Source organism: Charadrius vociferus, unplaced genomic scaffold (genome assembly GCF_000708025.1).
Source record: "Charadrius vociferus isolate BGI_N301 unplaced genomic scaffold, ASM70802v2 scaffold92, whole genome shotgun sequence".
Classification (NCBI taxonomy): Eukaryota; Metazoa; Chordata; class Aves; order Charadriiformes; family Charadriidae; genus Charadrius; species Charadrius vociferus.
Window position 1 is genome coordinate 6,077,927 of NW_009647874.1, and position 20,295 is coordinate 6,098,221.

Below are 20,295 nucleotides of genomic sequence, written 5' to 3' on the forward strand. Positions count from 1 at the left end.
CTCGTAATTTTAGTCTGGGCCTGCAGAGATAAGCAGCTTCAATTCGCTGCACCATTCACACGCTGCCTTAGGGCTGAATTTTGACCCTGCTCAAAAGACAGATGATGCTCCAGCGCTTCTGTTTCAGAGGCAGAAGCAGTTTCAGAGTGTAATTTGCTAAGTGCTTTGGGACTGACTGTTCAGGACAGAATGGTACAATTTACATGTAGGCTGGTATATTAACTGCAGGAATCTAATACTGATAATACTTGCTGTTGCTACCAAGTTCTTTATTAGCTTCGTCCATGTTCGGACTGCACTGTTACATTGCACTGCCTTTTGCAATGTGCTAGCTAGAAGTGATGGGTCAAATGAGCACAAATTAAAAAGCAAAATACAGTAGGACATTACAGATGAAGGCAGAGATTTGTCTACGATTCTCCATAGTCATTCCATATTTATATTAAATCATAAATACAGTTTTTGCTGACATAACCAAAGCCACCTTGGGAGATTTTGATGCACAATGCCTGGTAAAATAAACAGGAATTATGTATCTCAGTCTCCTAGGCTACTTCAGAAATCTCAGCAAAAGTCTTTGATTAATGTTTAACATAAATGTGGAATGACTTTCGAGAGTTATCCACATCAATAGGCAATAGAGAAGGACTGTGGGCATAGTTGGTAGAAGTTATTTAAAGAAAAATCACTGAATTAAAATTCAAAGATATAGATGAAACGAGAAGAGGATGCGAAGCCTCCCCCCACCCCGCTCCCTGTTGTTGTTATAACAGTTTTATGAGTCTCCTTCTGCAGAAACAGTCCAGCATGAATCAAGGCTTTTTCAAGCTTGCTTGAATTCAGCCTTGGGTTGTATAACACTCTAACGAGTTAAGGTATGTTACTGAAGGATTTCAAGGTTCACAATTGTCTTGAAAGTAAACATGAATAATAGAGCTAGAGAATAATTAGAAGTCAAATATAACCATGAAGAGTATTTTCAGGTGAGACAAGATTTCGTCCCATTTGTTTCACGCAAAGGATTGCACAGAATTCAATCTCGGTTGCGTGACCCACAGGGTCAGGCTGACAAAACCAAGCAGAAGGTGGGCGCTCTCCTGGCAGGGGGTCAGTGGCAATGCTAAATAATTCCGATCCTGCTCCCTTCAGGCTGCTGCCCACGAGAGTGACGCCGTAAGGCTGAGCCCATCGGTCAAGGAAGGAAATCGATGCACTCAGGTCCTGTCCCACCAGACCGCGCGTGGCGCTGCCCAGCATCGTGCGCTTTCTGGTCCTCGGGGAGCCCATGCCGTTGCAGCCCTGCGAGGATGGGCCCGATGGGTGACTGCCTGCACCGAGATCTCCTTGGGATGAGGTGGCACGTGGTTGGCCCTGTGCCGGCCAACCTGACTGCATCCTGACTCTTTTTCTTTTTTTTTCTTTTTTTTTTTTTTTTTTGAGAAGCTAAAATAGTCCCCAGGGACATCTCTGGGGACATGCTGGTGACGCGCAGCCCCTGTGCCTTTGCATTTTAGATGTGCCATTTCGGAAATCTGTCCGAGAGCCCAAACCAACGGGGACGGATGTTGTTGGTGTAACCACAGTTTAGCTGCCATCTGCTAATAATATTTATAATAGTAGAAACACGGAAAACAGAAGATCCCAATTAAGTGTAGCCAACGCAAGACTTCTCTGTACACTGTAAGAATTCAGTCGGTGGTGTGTCTGTAGTTTCACATACTTTTCCACTAGCTCACAGCCCTTATCGCTAAGACCATAATCCTGCTATTTAGGCTAAACATACCTCTCCTTCAGGCTGTTATTTCAAGTTAGTCTCCGCAACCCTAAGCAGTTAGTTCTGCTGGGTTATCCCTTTCCAAGTACTTGCAGATGCTGGGGAGTTCTTCCTCATGTTTTTAAGACTAATGTTGTAAGAATTATCATATGCTTATGCAGTCATGCTTATCCTTCTTTTTTTTTTTTTTTTATTCTGTTTTCCGTTCCTTCTCCGTGTCTCGAGATAGCTTTTTGTACCCATTAGACAATTTTAATAACTGGAAAACTAAGTGGCTGCCTAGAACTGCTTGGAGGAGGCAGACGGACATCAGTCAGTCCCTGTGCCAAACAGAAGGCGATGGCTTCAGCATCCCTGTTTGGGCTGGCCTGCCGGCTGGCCAAATAGCCAGCGCGTACCTGCTGGCCATCCAGCACATGCTCGGTGCAGCATCAGCCCTGGCACGCGTGGCCTCCCAGCGACGCTGCAGGGCGGTGGCCTGGGGAGTCGGGAAGTACTGGGAGGTGTTTAATGACTGGGAGAAATTCAGGATCTGGAAAGGGGTATTAAGGCGCAAGGGGTGAGGACGGTCAGACGTCGCCCCGTGAAAAACAGGCTTTCATTGCACTGCACGCAAATTGCTCATTCCCAGAAGGCAGCGAAATACTGCTCTTGCTAAATAAAAGAATGAAATTATTCTTTAAGGATGTGCAAAGACCTTTGAAGTTTCATCATTTTAGTCAGTCCTCTCCCCTATCCTGATCCGATGTGAAAGAATGGAATCCTCATTGCACAAATTCACAAAATATCAGGATTTTCATATCTCAGGAATCTGTAAGAAAAGGGATGGTAAGAAGCTAACTTAGAAAAGTCAATCCTTTGATGTCTGGCAGTATCCAAAAGCGTGTAAGTGCATTGCTCCACCGTCTTTTCCACAAACTGTTAATTTGTCTGAAGTTCTGCTCCTATTAAAGCAAACTATTGGAAACTACTCTTAAGAGAGAAAAAAAATACAACTTTCAATCGCAAAACACTCCTCAGTTATTTTTTTAGTGTTGCTTACTTCTTTTTTTTTAAAGTTTTTGGAAAAACATGACATATCTACCATACGTTTTCCTCTTGTTACAAAGAAGCTATGAATAGCACCTGTCATGGTTTTGACTAGATGGTAAAAAAGGCAGTGATGTTTAAAATGCTAAATGATGAACTCCTCAGAAGAGGCATCTGAGAATCTTTAGAGAGTTATTACATTTTACACTGATGGGCCCTTTCTGTGGCTTCTGAATTTTTCAGTCGCCCTGAAATTGCAATATTAAATAAATGTGATGAGAAGTATTCCTGGTTGGTTTAGTTTATGTTCAGTAATGAGCTTTAAATGTAATTATCTTTGAATTTTCTTAGCATTTTCCTAAGGTTCTTTTCTAGGTTTATTTTTATCCATAACTGAAAATGTCTGCTATAAAAACAGTTTTGGTTGCAGAGAGGCAATAATGTGCTTACCTGCTAATATGTTGATAAAACCTAATCTTTAGCTGTGTGGAAATAATTTAGGATATCACCTGTTTTCTCACTATCCCTAGAGCTATAGTATCTAACATATGTGCGTAACTTTGCAAGTATGGTTTAAAGGTCTCATGTCATAAAATACAACCTCAGCAGGTACTCCAAAACATGAGTTGCTGTTTCACCGTCAATCTCAAAAATATAAAGTAAATGCTAACCTTTGTGTTAAAGAACAAGTATCGCTTGCATTAATGGCAAACAGTAATCCGTCTACAAATGCAACTTCACATGATACTGACATTTCTCCGAAATTCAGCGTCAGATGCCTTCTTTTTCGGGTGAAGCGATCTGCCAAATCTAAATTGGATTGCAGTTTTGCAGATGAAGTGCAGACTTTTTATGAGTCTTCACCCTAGTTCGTTTCTCTATCTTTTTCACCTATTAATTAGCTTTTCTGGTGGAGATAGAACAGTATTTCAGCATTTGAGGTGTGTATGCTATTCTTGTGAAAGACATGCATGGCTGAGATGGAAGGAAGCAGCATCAATTACCCTTGTTAGATTCAGAGGAGCAGTTATGAGAACTAAGTGTATTTTGTCCCATCCCCACGAAAATAGTTCAATGGAAATCTTCCCTCTGAGTTCAATTGGCTTTGAATTCAGGCATAAGCACTAAAAATAACAAGCTTTTTCAAGAGCAGAGAAACTAGTGAAGCTTTGTGTCCTGTGCCCCCAGCACCGTACCTTTGCAACAATCCCGGCTCCGCATTTGGCATCCCTTGTTCCCATCTCCCATCGCAACACCTACATTTTACCTCTGCAGTCCTTTTCTCCCAAGATTTTTCCTAATCACCCTGCAAGTCTCCTCTGTATCTCTTAATTAGCAGAGAGGAGGTGGGCTGGTTTTGCTGAGGCTGTTTCTGAACTACACGCGTGCTGACTGGCCCAGTCAGCGGGCCAGAGGGAATAGATGACTGCTGACCTCACATTTTTACTTAATGAGGCACTAATTTAAATCGCTCTCCCCTTGTCTAGTCGCTGCTTCTCATGAAACTTGTCGGAATGAAATGAAGTTTGATCCCTCTGCTGCTTTGTCAGATGCATTGGAGAATGAAAACAGGTTCCTACGTTGATACGGCGAAGCAGGCAGACAGCATGATGCGTATCTCTTTCTTATGAAAAAAAAAAAAAAAAAGAAGCTAAAATAAATGAGAAAAGTTTAAAAGAGTATTCTAGGATTTTACCGAAGCATTAGTTGTGATTGCTGAGTGTGAAGAACCTCTGTAACTTCTGCCTCCTGTTTGTATTTGTTAGGCTGCTGTTTGTAAATATTCACCTGTGATTATGAACCCCTTTGATGATGACTGACAAAAAAGTATGCAGTCTTTTGTCTTGAATGGTCCAGTGTGCAGGGATGCCTAATCTTTCTGTAATCAGTTTGCGCCTGCTGGATTAACGGTCTTTCATTGTAGTCAGGCATATCCACAACGTTGGTTGCCTCAGCTACTCACTAGGGCTTGCGGTCACAGCATAGAAAACAGAATTAATTTGGTCTTTTGACCAAGGAGAGATGGGATGGCCTGAAAAATGGGGGAGATTTGCGGCTATGCCTCCACCTGCAGTGAAGGGGAGGTCCTTGGTGGCCTTGGGCTGTCCGGTATGGAGCTTGCTGAGGGTCGCAGCCGTGCCGATGGCACCCGGGCTGCGAGAAGCCTCCCTGGGCAGGCGTTTGCGTGTGCTTTGGGATTCCTGGGAATCAGACCTGTGCTCCCACTGCCTGGCCTCCCTCCCCTTTCCTGAGAGGCTTTGCGATCCTGCCCTTTTCCAGCAGCGGCACACAAGCTGTAAAGGGAACAGGCGCCGGACTGGGGGTCCCCCGTGTCTGTGAGGGGCTACGTGGCCACCACTAGCTTGTCCTGAGCCAGGTCTCATGTCGCTAAAAATTCCAGACCCATTACATGGGTGTCAGTGAGGTGCCATTAGTGTAAACCATGTGCAGGTAAAGGTCTGTCTTTGTATAAATCCAGTTCTCTTAGGTAAGCCTAATGCATATATAACAAGCATCCTGCAAGGCAAGCTGTTCAGAGGGATGCTTTGAGGTTCTCTGTTTATTTACTGATATATTTCCCTGAGGACTGCTAGTAAATAAACATGTATTTATGTATTTATTTTTTTATCTTATCTCTGGGTGACCGGCTCACGTCGAGTTCGGGTTGTTGGGAGCGTAAGTGATTCCAGTCTGCTGGCAGGGTGCAGGAGGCCGGGTACGGTTCCTAGTGGGGCGACGTGCCCTGTCGCAGCTGGAGCATTTGTTGGCCATTTCAGCAGAGACTGAAATTTGAAGAAGCACCGAGTGTGAGCAAACTTGCTGTCTTAAGAGATGCTCGTTGTTTGCTGCAGGTGAAGCACGCTTATAGATAAATGTATGTGTCTCTTCTTTAGGTAAGCAAAGGCGTTAGTAGGCAGGGGATTCTCCTGAGCATCTTCAAATGAGAATGAGATTTACTTAAAAATGCAAGTTATAGTTGTGCTGTGAGCTGTGAGCAGCTTCCCAGGTCTCAGCCATGGATAAAATGATGAAATAAGAAAGAATTCAGAATAAAAACAAATCTGGTGCAAAAGATACAGAATGAGGCCCACTACACGTTGCTGTTATTTGCATACTACAAGGGAGGACTAATTTATGCAAAAGAGAGAGGAGGAATGAAGAACTCTGTTTTCTGTACTGCAGTATGTTTTTTCACATACCCCAGTGATCTGGGGTGGGATTTTTGAGTGCAATGGGAGTTTGTGATCCTCATGTAAGGTTAGAGTTCATCCTTTGTTCTGGCAGTAAATTACATACACTGTGTAAATCAGAAGCTGTTTGGCATGTAAGGATTAAAGAGTACCTTCAGGCAGACTTGAAGGAGCGTCCCCAGGCAAACCCGTGCTGCTCCTCTGCCAGCTGGTGCAGTTCCCAAAGACGGGAGAGCTAACCCAGGGAAAGACCAGTGACAACTTGTGCTGGCCCCATGAGCTGACCTTGCTCCCTGCAGGGGACGGAGACATGCCAATGCCGGGGAGGTGGTGGGGCTGAGGTGGGGCCGGGCAGCGCGGGGGGGCTGCGTTGTCCCTCTGCGTTTCGGCAAGAGGGTCAGTGGGCTCAGGCGTCCCCCGATCCAGCACCCCAGAGCTGTAACTCCCTGACACGGGTCCTTCCTTGGGTCCTCCTTCTCCAGGGAGAGCTGTTTATGATTGCTTATAGCAGTGGTGAAATCGCCGCAGCTCCCCGTGCGCTCAGCTGGAGTGGCAGAAGAGGGCAAGAGGCTCCATGGCAGAGTTCCCTCGAGACTGAAGCCCCGTGAGGCCGGCACAGCTTTTGACATGTTTCTTTTCGTTTGCATAAAATAGCTTCTCGCAAACGCCAACAGCATCAGGAAAAGAGGACACCAATGATAACATCACCATATTCACCAGGATCTTGGACGGTCTGCTGGACGGCTACGACAACCGACTGCGCCCGGGACTGGGAGGTAGGTAGCGCGTTCGCTGTGGCCGGTCCCCCGCTGTGTGGGACCATCGTCTACATGATGCCCTCCTGAATGGGTACCTGCTCTCGGCATGGGACTTGATGAGGGAGTTGTGTTTCATTAGCTAAATGAAGCCCAGAAAGAAGGTTTGTCTCCTGGCAAACGGCACAATACAAAGGCCACTGAAAGTCGTCTTCTTTCAGTCATTGAGGTCATTTGAGGTTGGGTTAGGAGAGCGTGTGTGATGCATTTTTTCTGTAATTGAATACAGTTTGGGTTTCTTTTCTTTCCGGTACCCGCTAAGGTGAGCGAGACAGGGTGCTAGCAGGTTGCTGCAAAGTTCCCTCACTGGTCAGCATGTCTAAAATTACACTGGTGATGAAAATCTCTGTTGAAAACAGATCCCCAAACCATCCATTTTTAGACAGCTACAGCAAATCTGTATTGATATGTCATTTTGATAACCTCTACAGCAGCTATTTTAAAACCATAACATGTGAATAGTTGCTTGCCATCCTAACCTTGTTGAGCCCTCCTTCAGCTCTCTATCCCCCAGATTTCTCTCATCTTCTCCCCATGTGTAAACCATCTGTTATGTTTCTTCCTGGCCCTTTTTTAATCTGGCTACCCCCACCCCTTCCTCTTGTGAGACCAACACATTGCTTTCATCCTTTTCTCTCCTTCTCCTCTCACTTTACACAGAGATGCTTGAAAATAGGGCTCCATGCTCCTATCTTATGTAACAAACTTCTGAAATTTCTGCTCTTAAATTAAATTAGCCCTGGATTTGAAAAGACGCCAGAAGGACTTAGAGTCTTGAGGGTCGACTTAATTTCACCTAACTTGGGACATCTATAATATACATGTCTGAAATTGGGCGTATCATCTGAGCCAGCAGAAGGGAATAGGTCCTTCCAAGGTACACTTCATCTCATCCTATAGTAGTATCAAATATATGCTGGCAGTGTGCACTTACAGCCCAGAAAGCCAACTGGGCTGCATCAACAGCAGTGTGGCCAGCAGGTCGAGGGAGGTGATTCTTCTCCTCTGCTCTGCTCTTGTGAGACCCCACCTGGAGTACTGTGTCAGCTCTGGAGCCCCCAACATAAGAAGAACATGGACCTGTTGGAGCGAGTCCAGAGGAGGGCCACGAAGACAATCAGAGGGCTAGAGCACCTCTCCTATGAGGAGAGGCTGAGAGAGTTGGGCTTGTTCAGCCTGGAGAAGAGAAGGCTCCGGGGAGACCTTATTGCCGCCTTCCAGTACCTAAAGGGGGCCTACAGGAGAGCTGGGGAGGGACTCTTTATCAGGGAGTGTCAGGGAGTGTAGTGCTAGGCTGAGGGGTAACGGTTTTAAACTGGAAGAAGGGAGATTTAGATCAGATATTAGAAAGAAATTTTTCACTTTGAGAGTGGTGAGACACTGGAACAGGCTGGCCCGCGAAGCTGTGGATGCCCCATCCCTGGAAGCGTTCAAGGTTGGATGGGGTTTTGAGCAACCTGGTCTAGTGGAAGGGGTCCCTGTCCATGGCAGGGGGGTTGGAGTGAGATGATCTTTAAGGTCCCTTCCAACCCAAACCATTCCGTGATTCTATGATCTATGATCAAAACATGTCAGTCAGAGGAATTGCACCCTTGAAGGGCCTGTTTCTTTCCACTAATTATAAGAAGAGAGCCTGGGCTCCCAAAGGTCGACAACGGTATTTGATCAGGGATAAAATTGCTCCTCAAAACATCTTCATTTCAAGCTTTTGGGGATTTTTCAGTGATTCAGAAGTTGTTAATAGAGAAATGCATCACAAGCACGTATTTGCATCTTAAAGCAATTACTAATGCAGAGCCTGTATTTGTTACAGAGAGAATAACTCAGGTGAAAACAGACATCTATGTTACCAGTTTTGGTCCTGTGTCAGACACAGAAATGGTAAGTTTGAGCAGGTGGCTGCCAGCTCCATTGTACTTACTTTGCTAAAGTCATTTTTGGAACCATCGCTTCTATTCAGATCCCGCAATACTGCGACTGTTTCTTTGTGCCAGGAATACACCATTGATGTTTTTTTCCGACAAAGCTGGAAAGACGAAAGGCTGCGATTCAAAGGACCTATGCAACGCCTCCCTCTTAACAACCTGCTCGCCAGCAAGATTTGGACCCCGGACACTTTCTTCCACAATGGCAAGAAATCTATTGCTCACAACATGACAACCCCAAACAAACTTCTGCGCCTGGAGGATGACGGAACTCTGCTGTATACCATGAGGTAATAACCAGGATTGATTTCTTCTGATGCCAATTCCCAGCTAGTTCTACAAATACTTGGGGGGAGCGTCACTTCCCCCACTCCCAGTAGAGCCAGGCAACCAGTCTTTCACACATATTTATGTGAATATCAAGAAAAACGGAAAACATAATCGCTGCCTACAAGTACCAATTAATTGGTAGCTTCTGAATACTGCTAGTGCTTAAATATTTCCTATGATTAAATGGAAGGCATATTCTCAACAGATTTGATGATTCAGTCCAGCTTTTTTCTGAAGATCTGTTCTCTCTTACTGTTTGTATTTGCAGCTGCAGTGCTGATTGCAGGAGAACTGTCTCCAAGGCCAGAAACTGAGATCTTGTTCTGGGGCAGTACATCTTGAACCCTTGGAGCTTTTATTATTCTTTTTTTTTTTTATTATTATTTCACTAATAGTGCTAAAAGGCAAATCATCATAGGGAAAAAAGAAACAAGCTAGCAGCACTGTGAAGCTGCTTTAGCGAGTACTTTCCTGAAAACAAAGCCGGCACTTTATATTGGCAGAGAAGCAAATTGGGGTGTCAGATCTTCAGGGTTATGCTCCTCATCTGATTAGAGGATACTGTCCAGCTTCATCAATGCATAACCTAGATATAAGATATAATATCAGTGATGTTAGAGGATTGTGTGAAATTCTTCTCAGGCCAAATCCCACATCAGTGTATGGCAATTTGCTTATTAAAGGTAATTAGCCTGTAGTAATTAAGACCGCCGTCTATCTTCAACAGGGTTTTCTCCAAGAGCGTAGTCATATAGACAACACTCAGCCGAGAGATGAAAGGAAAAACCTACCAAGCAACGAAGTGTTATTCTGAGCTTTTCACATACAAGCCCAGAGTGGTGCCTGGGACCCAGCAAAGCGCTCGGGACCCCGAGGTTAGGCGCTGAGACGCCCGGCTTTGCAGCAGGCAGCCCCCAACGGAGGGAAGGGGGGAGCTGGGCTCCCATCGGCGCCCCGTCCGGCTGCAGGGCCGGCTCTGAGGGACACGGCCGGCAGCTGCCCGGTGCCGCACGTTGGGAGGGCGAACCCCCCAGCTCGCTCCCGGGGCGCAGAGGTTAAGACTTGTTGGGGCTCAAGGGGATTACCCTGCAGGCACCTGGAGCTTCCCTGGTTTTATTTTGGGTGTTTTCGACCTGTTTTGTTTATTTATTTATCTTGGCCCTGGCCTTAAGTCACCTCTTCTGAAAGGCAAAGAGATCTAGGAGAAGTAAGGTATCCTTACGTAAGTCGTAAGTTGTTACAGCTTTAGAGCATCATAGTTATGATTGCAGTAGTGCTAAAAAGACTTAGACATGATAGAGGTCATGTTTGAATGAAGGAAACGACCCTCTCCTTTTCTCTTTCGCTATGTGTGTTGCTGTTCTTACTAGCCCCAAGCTAGTGATCTCCATGATAATAAGCTCCTGAAACAATACAAGGATACACATACACGCTTAAATGAATGATAGTCAAAATAACTATTGGAGAAACCTGTATTTCACAAAAGTATTGGTAGTGCTGGCCTTAAAACCAGTCTCACTGCCACTAAGACTACACTAGTACCACTCCAGAGACTGCTGCAGAGGCAATTCCCGATTATCCGTGTAAATTACTTGTGTAAGTAAAGTCCAGGCCAGGCTAGCAGTCAGCCTGGAGCAAAACATTACATCGTGTGGCGGATTCACGGCCGGCACATTATTCCTGTGCAAGCACTGGGTTTTGCAGGGTCGAAGAAAATGCAGCGAAGCACCAATGATGAGCTGAGCCACCCGAGGTAGCACAGCGAGACCCGGGTGAGCAAGGCCAAGGTGAGCTCGCTGCCGAATCTGAGTTACTCTGTGGAGGTGTCTCTCCTGCGACCATGGCAGAGTGTTGTCACATTAGATGCCGCACAGCGAGACCCGGGTGAGCAAGGCCAAGGTGAGCTCGCTGCCGAATCTGAGTTACTCTGTGGAGGTGTCTCTCCTGCGACCATGGCAGAGTGTTGTCACATTAGATGCCACGGGCTATAGGTGTATTGAGGCAAAGACAGTGCCCTGCTCAGGATACGCAGCTGGAGAAAAATTTGGGTTTGACACAGGCTTTCTCATCGTCCCACTCAGTCTCTTTTCCCCTGGTTTGGGGATTTATGTTTTTTTGTAGGCTACAGAGAGACACAGAATGCTTTTGTAACCTAAAAAACATGCAACTTAACTTTTTTTTTTTGGTAGAGTATTGTATGTGGGCGTGCATGTGTGTGGAAATAAATTCCCACTAACCATGGTGTATGTGATAAGAAATGGAGCGCAAAACTTTTAAAATAGCTTGCCTTCCACTATTGCAAGTAATGACTTTAAAAATAAAAGAGCATCTCTGCTATTCTGTTTAAACGCAAGTCAGGAGACTGCTTTTCTGAGGTGCACGGAGCTGTGCTACTTTAGGGACAGCAGTTTTTCCTGACGGGCATTCCCGTGATGCTCTGCCGCGGGGTGGTTCGAGGATCCCGTCCCAACCTGCGCAGAGGTGGCTGTGACATACAGCCAGCCCCGTCAGGTGCCTTCGCACGTCCCGACGAAGGTAACAGCTCCGCAGCACTACCTGGCATGAGAAGATAAGGCAGCATTGGGCTTTTTGAGGGGAGAGCTTCTTGTCTCGGTGGTGGTGCACTGGCTGAAGGTACTGGGTCTTAGCCGGGGCTTGAGCCCCATCTCCTGTATCTCCCGTCAGACTTACTCGGTTCTCGGGATCTGGGGATGTGGAGACAACCCTCTGTTAGCTCTGCGTTCCCCTCGTTTCCAAGGAGGAATTGCGAGTTTCCCAGACTGTACGTAGGTGTAATGCGTGTGGGGAGGATTGGACCCTCTGTCATTGACAGAGATGCCTGAATTGCTTTTGCAACCTCGCATCTGGCTGCCTGAATGAAGAGGAGGGAAGCAGCCGAGCCGACACTGACCTTCCATCTTATTTGACTTCCAAATATACCGAGTATGATCAGCTGAGCAAACTTCCAGCTTTAGCACTTGTCAGTACATACATTTTTCATGATACATGTGTTTACTTATAAAGAAAAATGTACTCTTCGCATATTGCATTTGATGATACGTTGTCTAGGTCAGAAGTTGATGGGATGCATGTTGCTAGGGAAGTCTAATAAATGGGCTTCTATATCCGTGCAGTATTGAAACCCTTCTGCATGAATATAGGAACACATCATGCTCTTTAGACAGATTGCATAGGCAGCAGCGTTCTCTGCAGGGAACGACTTAATAGTTCTGATCGGCTTTGATTTGGTAGGCCTTATTTGTTTTATTTCGCTAATGTGGTTTACAACTGATACACTGCTGAATTGAATGTTGCAAATTCTGTTTCTGCCCCTAGAGGGGAGTATTGTCCCAATCTCCACTTGTAAATGAATATTTTTTTTTTTTCTAAGTGAAAGCACTGTGGTAAAAAGGCCCTAGCAAATATACTTCATATTTCCCTAATCTGTATAGAAAATAGCGTCGTGAATGGAGGTAGAAAACATTCTTTCACTTTAAAAACTTAAATTTATTTAATTTGTCTTATCTGAGGCATAAATGTTGTAAAAAGCATAAAGCTCGTTTGTTCCTTGAAACTGTTCTGAAAAATGGGGACAGTGGTTTAAGCAATGTTTTCAGGCTAAGCGAACTAATATGTCTCAGTGAGCTGCATTTTTTTATTCATTGGGATTTGGCTGTAAAGACACAAGTGCTGATAAACTTGGCTGTAGGATGCCAGAAAAAAAGCTGCGAGTCTGTCTTTTTTTTTTTTTAATAGAACTTGTATGAAGTAGAGCATAGTCACTAGAGCAGAGTCACATAGTCACTTTTGACCAGCAGTTCATAGCGAATTTTTGGTCATTTTCTATCAGCTCATACATAGTGAAAAATCTTTTTGTGTCATCACAAGGGCTCCTTGGAGCCCCACTCTCACCATTGTTTTGAAAGGACCCCAAGCCACTTTTGCTACCACTAGGGCTACCAGGCATCTGATATAATTTGGGATTTTAACTATGACGTGGTCATACATCTGAAGAGTGTACAAACAGATTTGCCCCGTGTTATTACAGCAGCTGAAGGGTGCCAGAGATCCTGGGAGCGTTTACAGTCGTATCTGTGCCATTAATCTGCAGATGCATAATGTATCTGCTGGAGACTGCATACATTTGTCAGTGTGGTGTTAAGAAACTGCGAATTTTTAGTACAGCCCTGAAATACAGTTATCTATCGCCCCTGGAAGACATTTAAAATTCAGCAGTGTGTAGGAAGGCTATCCACTTGATGGCAGCATAACCCCGCTGCTTGCTCTTCTGTAGCGACTACGCTACGCCAGCTTCTCTAGGCTGAAAATATTGTTTCTTACATTAGCACTGAGCGTTAAAATTGCGTGTGCAAGTGTACGCATGTCCTGGGTGCACGTTAGCGCAAAGTCTGCTCTTACACAAGGAACCTCATCAGCAAGCTAATCATCTTATGCTGTAGGTCTATTGATTATAAAACCAGTTGACTGGAAGATAATGCTGCTGCTTTCAAGACTTCCAGTGGGAAAGTCAGGTTTTGTTAGCTTGGGTTTTTTAAGGGAAACTTATTCTGTGAAAAATGTGTGGGTTCTTAAGTGCTGACTTTGCCAGAAGGCAGCCTTTCCCAGATGCAGGTTTGCTCGTGTGGCCCTGAGCGAGGAGTGACCAGCAAATCTATGCTTTAAAACGAACCCTTAATTTTCAATCAGCCAGCTGCCTAGATGGGAACACTTCTGTTCAATTTGAATATGTTGTTCTTATTTCAAAGGGAAGATTTCGTTTATGCAACCATTTATATTTACAGAAAGGGATCTGGCAATGCTTTTGGGTATTGTATAAATATTACAAAACTAATTAGGAGCTATCAAGCCGTACAAATACGCATTTCCTTTCCCCATGTTACACTTGCTGCTTTTTCTTTCATATTCAAGCTTCAAACTGCCTGAAGCTGGAAGAAAAAAAAAATATTTCTTCACTTAGGGCTGAGTCTTGCAGAGTGATGAAAAACTGCCGTGGTGGCAAGGACTCTCAGCTGCTTTTCATCAACTCAGATTTTGACAGAGCGAGAGAAAATAGGGATATACAAAGTGAAGGGCCCTTCCCTGAGGATAGCAGCAGGATTCTTGTTTTAACACCAAGCCTATCGGTTCCCGTCTCTCTCCTTTGATTGCACATTGCCCCATTTCTCAAAAGTTGTCCTTCAAGGAACCGAGATTTGTTGTTTTGAAAAATCCATGGCTGAAGTTCCCCACAGGGAGAGAAAGGCATCAGAGAAGACTGTGGTGTAATACATTCAAAACGGGCAATTATGACCTGCCCAAATATAGTCCCTATGTAGAGTGCATGACAATAGCCTATTCTGCTGGTAATAAAAGTGGGCAGAGCCCCACAGAGATCTCCATCACAGAGACAGGAACTCGCACAGCAAGGGCAGAATTGATTAAAAGACAAAACCCAAACCAGAACCAGCCCTTCCTTGGATGAGAGAGATGCTTGCCTGGACTTTGAGGGGTTACAAAAGGTCCAGCTCCAGTTCCATGTCTGTGCTGAGCACAGAGGCAGACCCAAATTTCCCTTGGGGTTAGTTGGTACAATTTCTGCCAGATTCCCTTGTGCTCCGCCCATTTTATAAGGACGAACCAGGAGGGCTGACCTGATGTCCCGGATGTGCACGGAGGGGATGGGGTGACAGAACAGAAACCAGAGGGAAGTAGTGCCCTGACAGGTAACCCCCAAGCACCCCCAGGAAAGCACAGCTGCCTTGGTGACCCTGTCTTTTCTCAAATCTGCAGATGGGTGCCAGCTTCTTCGGCCTTTGAAAGTACCTGGTAGATGCTGAAGAACTGTTATGGCTATGCTATCTTTTTTTCTTTTTTTTTTTTTTTTATCAGGGGAGGATAGCGTTAGAGTGCACTCCCTAGTCATTTCACTGAGACTGAAATTAAAATCTTCATCTGCCTAATCGGAAATACCATCCCCTGAAGTACTTTTATGTTTGTGCTGAAACATCAGACTGCCAATGAGTAATGTAAAATACGCTGTGGTGGAGTGCACCAGGCAGGATGGGTGGGATTCACCTCAGCTAATTTTACTCATCTATAATGTTGATGGCTGCAGCTAAGCCTCTTGGCTTAGAATTGCTCCCAGTGCAGGGGAGAGGCTTTCTTAAGGAGTTAGGTGTCTGCGTTATTTCAGATGTCTGCTTTAGTATGAAAGATGTTTATTTCTCTCCACTCACACTTTAGGGGGTTCCCGTTTTTTTCACAGTGGTAGAAAAAGGAGCATAGGGTGACTGCTGCTAGTATTGATGTCTGTGTTTAGCCATGAGTCGCATCCTACTTATTTATTTCCATTGGTGTTTCCAACCCCCCTACTTATCTAGCCTGGAGATGGGTCGTGTGCCAGCCACCTAAAGCTACGGGATGCTCTGCCCAGGAGCTGGTCCTGTAGCTCTGTTTTGGAGAAGTTGCACAGTTGCCTCTCCATGCAACATAAACCCCAAGGTTGTGCAAGCACAGCACATGTGAGCACACTTAAATTGGGTTCAGTCCTCCACTTTTGTCTAGGTGGGTGTAGGATGGAATACAGTGCGCCTTAGGAGGCGCTCAAGAAACAGGAATGAATTGCAATCCTGCCTTTGCTTGTTTCAATGAAGGAAAGAGCCCACAGAATGTTGGTGAGCAAAGGGGTGCCTAGTGAGTGATGGCAGAAGCTGCTGGTGGGCGCTGGGTACCTGTGGCTGAGTCAAGAGTGGATGATCAGGAAGATGCATTTGAGGGCTTAGGTGAGAGAGGGTTTTGCAAAAAAAGGGGGTAGAAGGGTTTTGGAGAGCAGGATACTTGGTACTAATGATAGTCACTTAGGAATAACTAAAAGGTACTGCAGGTTGGGATATACATATCTGAAGCAGTCAAAAAGTAAAAGCATGTATGTGAGGAATAAAGGGCTTAGGGAGACTAGAGAGCAGCTCCAAGCTGCTTCAGAAAAGAAGACAGGAAGGGTCTGATCTAAGATGCTTCAGAAGCATCTGATCAGATGAACATATTATGGTGGAGTGAGAAATTAATGCCGGATCATGTTATACCACAGTTACACTGTAGGAAATTCTTGGTAATTTGCCCTTCTCTGAAGGCTTTATCAAATCAAAATACTAATGTATATAGCTGAGTAAAGTCATGCAATGGGCATGGGTAGGGATAGTCTTCATTGTCCCATTCTGTTCCTTTCTACCTGGCTTCTTCAGCCTTTCTGCAGGAAAATGTCTTGGTGTGATGGTGCAGATGAAAAAATGCACATGGCTTGCCATTTAATGAGTAGTCCAGGGGCACTGCCTGTTTCTAGTCTTCTGTCTACTCAGTTCTGTAGAAGTCTTAAGACATTGCCTTTCGACATCTCAGTTACTTTCTAAAAGATCTTATTATGTGTTGGTTGATGAGAAGCTCAACACAAGTCAGCAATGTGCACTCACAGCCCAGAAGGCCAACCGTATCCTGGGCTGCATCAAAAGCAGCGCGGCCAGCAGGTCGAGGAAGGTGATTCTGCCCCTCTACTCTGCACTCATGAGATCCCAACTGGAACATTGTGCCCAGCTCTGGAGCCCCCAACACAGGAAAGACATGGACCTGTTGGGGCGGGTCCAGAGGGGGGCCACGAAGATGATCAGAAGGCTGGAGTACCTCTCCTGTGAGGACAGGCTGAGAGAGTTGGGGTTCTTCAGCCTGGAGAAGAGAAGCCTCTGGGGAGACATTATAGCAGCTTTCCAGTGTCAAAAGGGGGCCTACAACAAAGCTGGAGAGGGACTTTTTACAAGGGCATGTAATGATAGGACAAGACGTAATGGCTTCAAACTGTAAGATTTAGAATAGATATTAGGAAGAAATTTTTCACTATGAGGGTAGTGAAGCACTGGAACAGGTTGCCCAGGGAAGTTGTGGAGGCCCCATCCCTGGAAGTATTCAAAGCCAGACTGGATGGGGCTTTGAACAACCTGGTCTAGTGGGAGGTGTCTCTGCCCACAGCACAGGGGGTGGAACTAGATGATCTTTAAGGTCCCTTCCAACCTTCCTCCCATTCTATGATTTTATGATTCTGTGGTGTTCAGCATGACTTATTCCGTTTCCTACCGTTAAGTTAAAATTTCCTGAAACCACATACACAAATTTATATCTTATAGTCACGTTTATATCATTCAAAAAATTTCAAACTTATTTCTATCTGATTGCTCTAAATGATGAAGTAAGTCTTTTTCACCAGGCTCTAGCTAAAATCCTGAAGCTGTGTCTATTATATGCGCTATATCCAGTGTAAAAGCCTAGGAAGAATTTCTGCAAGCAAAGCTGGCTTTCCTTTTGCATACTCTTGTCAAGAATTTCAGCCAGGAAACTTTGGGACCAGAAGGGATGGTAAAACCCTGGGTTATTTTAATGGCTCAGTCAGACTTCATAAGGTTGTCTCATTGTTCCACAGTCATCTCTTCAGTGGGGAATGCACTCGTGCGTCCTGTCCGTGTAAAAAAAATACTATGCTTTGACTTGGAGATTCAGCTAAAAGATAAGGAAAATTAGCAAAACCTCCTGAGTCAAAATAATAAATACCTACTATGTTTTTGCCATTAACTGTGCATCTTAAAAACATCAGTTACGCAAATTGATTTCAGCATCACTCAAACCACTATCTCTAGTTTTCCTCAGTCCAGCGGTAGAATATGGTAGAATATGTATCTCACCCATTCTACCTGCTTTTGCTTTTCTGTCTCTTCTGAAGGTGTCACTGAGGTCACCTGTTGCTGACGTGTAGGCACAGCTTCGTCATCTCTGTTTGTGTGCAAGAGCACAGGGGTGCATGTCCTGGGGGAAACAGTACCCCACTGATCTTGATAGGAACATGGAGCTCCCATCCAGCTGCAAAACCGTGTCTTCATCCTGGGGAAATCTGGCTGGAGAGAAGGAGCCGAGTACATTGTTGAACATGGTTTAGCACGGGGACAGTCAAATGTCACCAGGAGATTCTGCCCTTCCTTCTCTCAGGTTGCACTGTAGCAAAGAGGTGCTTACGCTGTAGCAGATGCTAGCTCTGGTGGTGGTCTAAGTAGCAAACAGATGGTAAATTGAGGCCTGTTTAATGACTGTGTGTGGTGTGAAACAGCTGAGGGATCAGAGAGCCTGGAGTGGCGAGCACCCGCAGCCTGACCTTTTGCCTGGCACTTCACGGCTGTATTGGTCAGGAGCACGTAGCTTTTCGGAAGCAAGGCAAAAACCCCCAGATTATAATGTCCTGCTTGGATGGCTGAACAACCTCCTCCATGTACCAATAGGGGTACATACAAATAGGTGTGTGCACATTTCCCTGGGAAAGAGCATATCAAATCGCTTGAGGCATGCCCCTTTCATACAGAGGTGTGGAGGAGCATTGAAGTTACACAAAAGGTGGGACATCTGGATGAGAGGTGACCTGGGAGGTGGACATAGAAATGTCAGGTGAATAAGAAGAGGCTGGGGTTAAATGTGAGTGGCTGAAAGGAAACTGGTGAGATGTTTTGGAGCTCTAGATCATTCGTCTGAACTGTGGAAAATAACCAAGGATTTCAGCTCTGTGTTTAGGGTTGCCAGATCATAATCCCTGCTACCTACCCTCCTGTGTCTGTGCATCCCAGTCAAGATGTGAGAGAGCCCAAATGGGCTGGTACTACCCATCTGGTGCCCCCATCCCTTATTACTTTCTAAATCCAGCTCATTTTTCTCTGTAGAAAATGCTATGGGCAGTTTTGTGCCTGCCCATACAAATATAAAGGCTTTGTGAACTGAAAGGAAGGAAATGGATGGCTGTGCAGTCAGGTAACCCGCATCCAAGGGGGAACATGTGCCATACTGACAGGCAGAAATGGAGGAACAAAAGCCCCGTTGGCCTGTCAGAAAACCTGCACCGATCAAGTCATCTAACAGGTGGTGTCAAAATTGGAGGACGGGTGGACTGTGCCATGTCCATCACCGTCCTTAGCCTCCATCGCCTAGGGTGCCTGCAGGAACTTTCTGTGCTGCCTTCTCCCTCGTGGATGACCCCCTGTGCGGGCAGGTGGAACTGGGCATTGCTGTCGCCAGCAGGTTCTGCCAGTAGCTGGGACTGGCCTCTCTTGAGAGCCAAGGAGAAACTCATAGTTTCAGCACTTCTACAACAAGTGTGTTTATTGCAGTTGGTACATAGTTGAACATGCCACCAAAGGGCCATGTTGATGAGGAGATCATAGTCAAAACATGTAGCATGTGCAGACTCGGGGAAACGTGTGGCAGGGCATAATGAAATGTGGGCTGGTTGAGATGTTGTTTCCCATTTTACCTGCATCAATAACTGCGTCAGCTTCTTAGCATTGCTAGTACTAGTTAGGTTTTGGGGTTTTAATTCAAGAATTTAGTAAAAATAGAAGGTACTGCAGAGCAGAGATTTGAAGGCCTTCCTCGTGGGGTGCCAAGCAGAGTTCATCACGTAAGGGACCAGCAAGGAGAGAAAGCTTGAAGAGGTTTTTCAGTGAAACTGTCAAGTAGATGGGTGTGATATTGTGCTATAGCATTTGTAGCTGCATTTGATCTAAAGTTTCTTTAGGAAAGTAAAGTTTGTAGGCAGACAACCTAAAGAAGGAGTTGACTGCCAAAAAAGCTTGGGTTTTTTACTGCACCAGTAAGTCTGATAAAAAATAGAGTTTCTTCCAGCAGTTTTACTTTGCTTATGGACTTCATTAGACACCTTGTGTGGCAAGGATGGATAAGCATAAACTCAGTGCTCCATCCATAGGTTTTATGCATATTAAAGAAATACTGGGGAACGAAAGGTATTACCTCGATTACAAACTTTTACCAGGAGCTAGAAATGTGATTCTTTCTACAACTCCCCAAAGATCAGATAATTTAAGTGTCCTATTGGTTATTTTATTGGCTTTCTCCATTTTTCCTGTGTCTAGAGGTTGAACATCCCACCCCTGCCACCATCTAAGAGTGTGCTCTGGGTATGCCAAGGTACTCCACATGCAGGGTGGTCCTTCCTATAGTGGCACAACTTTTGAGATCAATCCTGTCTGCCTCAGATCATCTCAGGATAACCTAGTCTTCAGCACACTTAATCTAGGCAGTTAAAGTCTGGTTTTCTCACTTCAGCATAAGCTATGCTAAGGATTTGGTTTGCTTAAAATGAGAGTTTTGCTGTCAAGTACACCATGCATCTGAATTATGTGTTCACAGCTCAC

The 20,295-nt window shown here is 45.2% G+C and overlaps 1 protein-coding gene across 1 annotated transcript in view; it reads left to right on the forward strand.

The window, feature by feature from the left end:
- The window catches only part of GABRA5 (gamma-aminobutyric acid (GABA) A receptor, alpha 5), a 58,643-nt gene that overhangs the window by 2,185 nt on the left and 36,163 nt on the right, over window positions 1-20,295 (forward strand). Inside the window, exons 2-4 of the mRNA XM_009883103.1 lie at window positions 6,649-6,770; window positions 8,623-8,690; window positions 8,804-9,024. Of these exons, the coding sequence (XP_009881405.1) occupies window positions 6,649-6,770; window positions 8,623-8,690; window positions 8,804-9,024 (411 nt within the window). The remainder of the gene's footprint in view (window positions 1-6,648; window positions 6,771-8,622; window positions 8,691-8,803; window positions 9,025-20,295) is intronic.